The sequence below is a fragment of the Myotis lucifugus genome, unplaced genomic scaffold (assembly GCF_000147115.1).
Source record: "Myotis lucifugus unplaced genomic scaffold, Myoluc2.0 scaffold_28, whole genome shotgun sequence".
Taxonomy (NCBI): domain Eukaryota; kingdom Metazoa; phylum Chordata; class Mammalia; order Chiroptera; family Vespertilionidae; genus Myotis; species Myotis lucifugus.
Window position 1 is genome coordinate 4979104 of NW_005871076.1, and position 7888 is coordinate 4986991.

Sequence of the window (7888 nt, forward strand, 5' to 3'; positions counted from 1 at the left end):
GAAGCCAGATATGGTGTCTGTGGTCGAAAGGCCTCCACCTGCAGGCCCCAGCTTCTCATCCTGCCTCCCCCACAGGATCCAGAGCTAGTCGGGCCCTTTCCGCAGCGACCGCAGATAGTCCCTTATTGTCTTCTCCACATTGGGCACAGCATATGCCTGAGCTGCATAAATGCCAGTGCAGGTGCCCACAGCAAAGCCCAATACCGCTGATGCCCTCAGTTTGGCCACCACATAGCCAGCCAGGAAGCCTTTGAGGAATGGGGAGGACAAGAGCGAGCCATCCTGTGGAAAAAGATTCAGGAGGAAACTCAGTAGGTTCTCCCCTTCTCTAACCAGGAGCTACTCGATCTGGGCTGAGAGCATCCCATCACCTGCTCCTTCTTACTCTGGAAAGTTGTAGTACGCTCTCCAAAGATTTTCTCAAGGTTCTAGAGGCAGAAAAATAACCTAGGAGTTCTGATCACATAATCTCAGAACCCTGGGGCTAGGAGGCTCCACACACAGAACCCTACTGCCACAAGGCCACAGAGGAACCTGGCCCTGCTTGCTTCTCATTTCCTAGCATGCTCACCCACTACTGCGGCCACACTGAACGGCTTTCACCTCCATGCTCACCATGCTACTTCCCACCACAAGAACACTGCATATGTTGTTCCATCTGCCTGGAATGTTCCCTCCTCCCCCTTCACCTAGTTAACCCCTATTTAAGATCCCGGATCAAGTGCCATTTTCTCAGGGAAAATTTCCTTGAAGTCTCAGAGAACAGGCCCTCAATTAGCATTTGCTGAATAAATCTCTACCACCCATTCAAAAGCATACTGGGCAATGAAGCCTACAGGGGGTGGCGTCAGATGCAGTGTTACCTGGCCCACACCACTTCTGACTTCGTCTTCCACACGCTGCTGAAGGCGCTCTAGCTGGTTCTTGAGAAAGGCCAGGTCCTTAAGCTTGGGCAAAGAGTCCTACGGAAAGGGAGAGACTGGCTCCAGCAGACTGACCTAGCCCCATCCCCTGCTCCAGTCTATCAGAGGCTGGGGAGGAGGTGGGATGGGTTGAGCCTGTGAAACCTCTTTACATAAATACCTTCCTGAGATGACACTGGTAAAGGAAAAAAGGGCATTGAAAAGGATGGGATTCACACTGGGGCCAGGAAGGGGGTGACAGATGGATGTGCATCAGTAACTTACAGGAACTTCATAGAGTAAGCAGTGTGTAGGGAAAGCGGGAAGGGCAGCTAATTAGATCAATCAGGAAAATACTAATGACTTGACTATAAGCTACGTGGAAGTGGAGACCAGTCTGTCTTGTCTACTGAGTCCCAAGTCCTAATGCAGGGACCAGCAAGTACTCAGTAAATGTGTGAGTGGTGCTGAGTTTCAGATCAAAGGTAAATAACGGCCCAAGGCAGCTCCCTGGACAATTTGGAGGTAAATCTGGTTTCTGCCCGGGCTTCCCCCCCTTTCTCCCCCTAGGCCACCCCAAACTGAATGTGTGCCTCCGCATGCTCGCGGGAGGTGGCAGGGGCGGGGCACGGAGTATGGGTCAATGAACTGAGAGATTCTGACGCATAAAGTATGAACTTCAGTGTGTGTGCCAGCGAGTGTTTGAATGAGGGTGTGTCAGTATGAATCTGAAACAAGGTGTCTCTGGGAGGGGACATTCCCAGGGCTAGGGAATGGAGCAGAGTCAGGAGAGTGTCAGAGCGGACGGGTTTGAATGTGAGAAACTAGGTACTGAGATGGACCCCGGAGGGGCACCCTGGCGGCTCCTCAGCTGCTTGCCTCCTGGAGTGCTCCGCCCATCTACTCCACACTTCTGCCGCGGGCGTGAGCACAAGTCCACCCCCAGGGAAAGCAAGGGGCATCTCACCCATGCGTTGTCTTTCCCCGGGACTAAAAAGGTGTGGATACCACGCCACTGCAGACCACCCCATGGTCACTCACCTTGTCATCCGCCATCTTCCCCCGTGGAGCTTGTTGCGCAGGCGCAGCCCCGCCTCCCCCTCCCTCATACCAAGTGCCCATCATTACTGAGGGCGGAGGCACTTCCGGGAGATTTTTTTGGAAGGTTGGAGGTGTTTTCTTAAAAAAATTTTTTTTTAAATGTATATAGAAATATATTTTTATTTATTTCAGCGAGGAAGAGAGAGATAGAAACATCAATGATGAGAGAGAATCATTGATTGGCTGCCTCCTACAGGCCCCACACTAGGGATGGAGCCTGCAACCCGGGCATGTGCTCCGACCAGGAATCCGAGGGTAACCTCCTGGTTCCTAGGTCCACGCTCAACCCTGAGCCAGGCCAGCTGGGCCAGAGGCGCTTTCTTGGCAGCCGAGCTCAAGCGCTCTTCTGCCCACAGGTACTCCCACGTGACTCCTGCCCACAGGTACTCCCACGTGACTCCTCCTCTCGGGTCTCAGCTGCGCGTGCGCGCGCACGACCTGGGCGTGCTGCTGTCACAGGTGCGCGTGAGAGCCCCGCGCACTTTCGCCTGGTGGGTCACCCGCCGCTTGCTGAGCTCACAGTTGCGTGGTGGTGTCGGCTGGTGCGCTGGCCTCGGCGCTCCGCCCCGGTCCCCACACCGAACGCGCACCCACTTGGGGAGCCAGACGCCTGTTTACGTGCGCCACCTCTCGGCGAGCGGCGCCGCTCCTCCCGTCATATTTCAACCCCGGGACGGCCCCTGCTCCGCCCCGTATTTGTGTGGCGTCCGTCCGCTGGCCCGGTGACTCCGGCGCAGAGAGGCTGGGCTTGTCGGCGCAGCAGCTCCCGAGGTCGAGCTGGGCTGAGAGTGCAGGCCGGCAGAGGCCGGCGGGGCCGCGGTCGGGGCCATGCTGGGCAAGGACTACATGCTGGCCATAATTCTGGTCAACTGCGATGGTGTGCACGGAGGGGTCCGATGGGAGGGAGGACCGGGAATTGAGAGGGGAAGAGGGAAGGTGAAGGGCTACCCCCAGGCTCAAACTCAGGGAGGAGGGTAGGTCCTGGGGTGAGAACCAGGGTACAAATGAACCCTGATCTTTGCACTGTAATAATATCCAAGATTGGGAGCCCGGACCGTCTGCCTGGACCTCCAGGGTAAGGGTTGACAAGGTGTTATTCTGCATCCACAAATATGCCCTCCTTCTCCAATCCCGTGTTCCCCCTCCTCGTTCCGTATTCCTGTAGATGACTTGTGGGGGGACCAGAGTCTGGAGGGAGAGCCAGGCCTGCCCCCTGGCTGGAGAAAGATCCACGATGCTGCCGGTACTTACTACTGGCACGTACCAAGCGGTAGCACCCAGTGGCAGCGCCCAACCTGGGAGCCAGGAGATGCAGAGGAGCCAGGCACGGTAGGTGCAGTGTGAGGAGGGGGCCTGAGCCCATGTGTGGACCTAGCCTGCTGCTACACTGACTTAGCCCCCTCTCTGCAGAGGCCGGAAGGATTTGGGGACTTCGGCCTCCCAAGGGGAGATCCTTCTCCAGCCTGGAGAGCTCACTGGACCGGAGGTAACAGGGATAGGGCCGGGCCAGGCCAGGGGGTTCCATGGCACTCAGAGATGCAGCTGGATCCACAGTCTGCTTTCCAGCCCAGGTTCTGAACTCTGACTCATGCTTTGACTCAGTATTTTGAGTTTTGGTCTAGTTCCAAGCTCTGTCTTTTGCCACATGTTCTTTTCCGTATGCTGCGTCCTGACGTACCATGTTCTGGACCTTGGGCACTGTCCTGGGATCTGTCCATGGAGATTCCTGTCCTGTGTTCTAGGGTCTCTTGTCCCCTTTTGGAGCTCTGGTTCACATTTTGAACCCTGCTCTATGTTTACAACTTTTATTCTATGTCCTGTGCCCTGATTTTTTCCTCAGATTCTAAGTCATACTCTTTATGTTACGTTTGTTTAATATGTCCTGGGGCCTCCCTGCTCTGGTTTTATATTTGGGACTTTATATTCTGGGTCTTATCCCACATGTTTTGCCTATTAAGTAGTCTGTGCCTCACCAGTGTCCCTTCTGTAGGAAGTGTGGTCCCTTACTAGCTCTGCTCTGTTCCAGTAACTCTCTGTCCTGGTATGGTGAGGAATCCTACATCCAGAGCATGGAACCAGGGGCTAAGGTAGTGACTTAGGCCTGAGGGCCAGCCCGTGGCATTGGGGAAGGCCCCCAGGGAAAGGTCAGGGGTGGGATTGGGCTGAGCAGAGATGATCAAGGGAGGGGGATCAGAGGGTTCGTATGTGTGTAGCCTGTGGCATCTTCTACCCTGCTCCACCTCTACTCACTTGGGGCCCTTCTGTCCTTTCTCCTCACCTGCCAGTGCTTTGCAGTCCGCTCTCTGGGCTGGGTGGAGGTACCCGAAGAGGACCTGGCACCAGGGAAGAGCAGTATTGCGGTCAGTAACTGCATCCAGCAGCTGGCCCAGACCCGCAGCCGGAGCCAGCCCCCAGCTGGTGCCTGGGGCGAGGTGAGCTAGCCAGCCCTTCAAGGATTCAGCTCAGGGTCCGATAGAGCTGGTTGTCTCTGAATTGTCTGTTCCCCATGGCAACCACCTTCATCTGAGCTCTGTGCTGCCCTCTGTCCTTGGCAGGGCCAGAACATGCTAATGATCCTGAAGAAGGATGCCATGAGCCTGGTGAATCCCCTGGACCACAGTCTGATCCACTGCCAGCCTCTGGTGCACATCCGTGTATGGGGTGTGGGCAGCTCCAAGGGCCGGTGAGGACCCCAACGTCCCCTCAAGTGAAAGTTGCTCCTTGCACCGACTGCAGGCTGTGCTCCCCACTGATGCTGATCCCTTGTACTTAAACCCTTGGACACAGATCCTCTGACATGGATCCAAGCTCTGCCTTCCCTGCCTGGTGCAGCCCTGGTTGGGGAGGGTGGGCCCAGCTCCGCGGGGACAGATGGGGGAGAGCCTGAGAGGCTGAGCTGATTCTCTCCTGTGCTCCCACATGCTTCCGGAACAGTGATAGGTGAGTGACAGCCAGGTGCCTTGAGCCCCAGCCCTGACTTCCCTGTCCATCCTTTCCATATCCCTTGCCTGACTTTCTAGCCTCTGCAGACTGCCCCTACCCAGTCTCTACCCCAGCCCCATCTCTGACCTGCCAGGGACTTCGCTTTTGTGGCGGGCGACAAAGACAGCTGTATGCTCAAGTGCCATGTGTTTCGCTGTGATGTCCCTGCCAAGGCCATTGCCAGTGCCCTACATGGGCTCTGTGCTCAGGTGAGGGCCAGGAGTGGGGTAGGGAATGTGGGATGGAGCTGGGTCTGAAGCTGCCAGGGGGGTTGGGACTCCCTTACCTCAAGTCCGTTCTCCCTGTGCCTCAAGCCAGCTGCATTTTGTTTCAGATCTTGTCAGAGCGAGTTGGGGTCAGTGGTGATTCCCCTTGTTGTTCCCTAGACACCATCTCCCCTGAAGATCTGCCGAGGCAAGGTATGGGGAGGGAGGTCCTGTGTTGCAGCAACAGACTATTTTAGTGAAAGATGGGAGGGGGTCCTGGTTACTTAGTCCTTCCTTGGAGATATGGGACTTCTGGTTCCAGGAATCCAAGCCCTGGATTGGAGGCACATCCGTGGTCTTTTCTTCTATCTTCTGCTTGCTCCAGCTCTCGCAGAAGGGTGGGGAGAGGGGTTGTTGAGAGAGCGTGCAGGCCAGCGTGCTGTGTATATTTCAGCGGAGCTGCTGGATGCGGTGAGCCAAGCTGCTCAGAAGTACCAGGCACTGTATATGGGGACCCTGCCAGTCACCAAAGCCATGGGTGAGGACTGAGTGGGCTGGAGGGAGTGGTGGGCTGCTAAGGCAAGGGGAAGGCGGGTGAGGTGGGATCTGCCAGTTTCTCAGCGTGCTTCCGTGGCCCTGTATGGCCTGGATGTACCACCTTTCCCAACTCAGGATTCTAAGCCCAGCTCCAGGTGTTCTCTTCTCATCTCCCTGAATTCCAAGACAGTGAGAGGGGCCTAGACACTCCATGCAGATTCCTTCCTTCCTTATGTCTGGGAGACACCATCGTGGGTATGTCCCTCCAGGAATGGATGTGCTGAACGAGGCCATTGGTATCCTCACCACCCGAGGGGACCGGGAGGCCTGGGTCCCCGCCACGCTCAGTGTGTCTGACTCTCTCATGACTGCACATCCCATTCAGGTACCAGAAGGTGAAGCTGGGGGCTGTGGAGGGGTGGGCAGGGATGCTGGGTATCACTGCTTGCTCTAGGAAAGAGCTCAGTGGGCCCACCTGTGCCGAGCCCTCTAGTGACGAGGCCTGGTGTGGGCAGGCAGAGGCTGATGCAGAGGAGGAGCCGCTGTGGCAGTGCCCTGTGCGCCTTGTGACCTTTATTGGTGTCGGCCGCGACCCACACACCTTTGGCCTCATTGCTGACCTGGGCCGTCAGAGCTTCCAGTGCGCAGCCTTCTGGTGCCAGCCCCATGCAGGGGGACTCTCCGAAGCTGTGCAGGCTGCTTGCATGGTGAGTGAGGGGTGGGATGGTGGGTGGGGTGGCCCTGCAGCTGCTTTGTACTGGTGACTGGGGCTCAGGATTTCCAGAACCACAAACCAGTGATACCAGGGTTGACCATGGTTCTTAGTATTTTATTTGGCCCTCATGCTCTTCTGAATCAGTTTTAATGAGGTGCCAGGACATTTCACACAATGATTGCTATTCCTGTTTTTCTTAAACTGTCAGAATCATGCATACATTTCAACATTGGGCTGGAATTGTGTAGGGGCTGTGCCCTATCAGTTGGCATTGTCTTTCCTTTTTTTTTTTCATTTAGGTTATTTCCTGGTATCTGTGGGCATTTAAATATGGAATGTTCTCACTCTTCAGTTTACTCACTCACTCAACAAATATATGAATGCCTGCAGGGACCGTACCTGACCCTGGGAATTCAGTGGTATAGAGGGCACGGCCTTAGGTTAAAGCAGAGACAGACCAGAAAGAAGTTGTACACTACAGGATAATGGAGGAGAAGGTCCGTTCAGGGGTTCAAGAAGTCTACCTGTAAGAGGTGATAGGAAGTGGAGAGCTGAAGGTCCAAGGAAGAAGTTAGCTACGTGAGGAGGAGTAGGACAGAAGGTGTGCCAGGTACAGGGAACTCCAGCTGTGAAGGTGAGAGATGTTAGTGTATCTGAGAGACTAGTGCATCTGGAGTGCTAGTGGGATGGAGTGACCGATGGGGGCAGAAAAAATGGCAGAAACCAGGTCATGGAAGAACTTATAGGTCAAGGGGATGAGTTCATTTTGCCCAGAGGCATTCTGAGCCATTAAAAAGTTTTGAGCAGGACAGTGAAATCAGGTTTGTAGATTAGGAAGACTGCTTAAGCTATAGTGTAGGTAAAAGATTTGGAAGACACAAGAAGTAGGAAGACCATTGAGGACCCTGCTGAATTCAAATGAGAGAAGATTGGGGCAGTTGCATGGGGAATGGAGTTTGAGTGGAAGACCTCCTTGACTAGGGAATCCACTCTGCTAGGGGCTAGTCCGAGAGAGAGAGAGAGAGAGAGAGAGAGAGAGAGAGAGCGAGCATAGTGGTAAGGTGACAACATAGTGGTAAGGTGTGGTTAGGAGCACAGGTCTGCAGTCAGACAGACTAGGTTTGAATCTCAATTCTACCATTTTTTGGCTAGGTGACCTCGGGAAGTCATGCATTCTTTCTAAATCTCAATTTCCTCATTTGTAAAAGGAGGATAATAACACCTGATAAATAATTGGATTGTTACATTATACAAAGCATTTAGCACAGTGTCCAGCCCCTCTTAAATGCTCAGTAAATGTCAAGTGTTATGTTTTTGTTCTTGAGCTACCTGGGAATGCTGTAGATGTGGTGGACTACGAGCCTCATATCAAACTGAAACCTTGGACAGTCCCTTGCCCTGACAGACCCGCTCAGGGAGTCCGAGGCAGACAGGGAGCTGGATCC

At 54.5% G+C, this 7888-nt stretch overlaps 2 protein-coding genes across 2 annotated transcripts in view; one reads left to right on the forward strand and one right to left on the reverse strand.

Moving 5' to 3' along the window:
- Positions 1-27: 27 nt before the first annotated feature.
- LOC111825476 (SLC35A4 upstream open reading frame protein) lies at positions 28-2062 on the reverse strand. The gene is made up of 3 exons (XM_023752073.1): positions 1944-2062; positions 864-962; positions 28-282 (listed from the first exon to the last, which is right to left on the reverse strand). Exons 1-3 carry the CDS (start codon positions 2025-2027, stop codon positions 85-87), a joined length of 381 nt encoding a protein of 126 aa, XP_023607841.1. The 5' UTR covers positions 2028-2062; the 3' UTR covers positions 28-84.
- Positions 2063-2406: 344 nt separating this feature from the next.
- Positions 2407-7888, forward strand: part of APBB3 (amyloid beta precursor protein binding family B member 3) — a 6217-nt gene continuing 735 nt past the window's right edge. Inside the window, 11 exon segments of the mRNA XM_023752164.1 lie at positions 2407-2880; positions 3169-3343; positions 3424-3489; positions 4030-4090; positions 4289-4435; positions 4559-4686; positions 5080-5194; positions 5320-5404; positions 5646-5729; positions 5998-6113; positions 6244-6435. Of these exon segments, the coding sequence (XP_023607932.1) occupies positions 2832-2880; positions 3169-3343; positions 3424-3489; positions 4030-4090; positions 4289-4435; positions 4559-4686; positions 5080-5194; positions 5320-5404; positions 5646-5729; positions 5998-6113; positions 6244-6435 (1218 nt within the window). The 5' untranslated portion in view covers positions 2407-2831.

Coding starts and splice junctions, on each gene's coding strand:
- LOC111825476 (XM_023752073.1), bottom strand. CDS start 2,027: ATGATGGGCACTTGGTATGAGGGAGGGGGAGGCGGGGCTGCGCCTGCG. Junction 963..1,943: donor GGAAGATGGCGGATGACAAG/GTGAGTGACCAT, acceptor CCCTTTCCGTAG/GACTCTTTGCCCAAGCTTAA. Junction 283..863: donor TCAGAAGTGGTGTGGGCCAG/GTAACACTGCAT, acceptor CTTTTTCCACAG/GATGGCTCGCTCTTGTCCTC.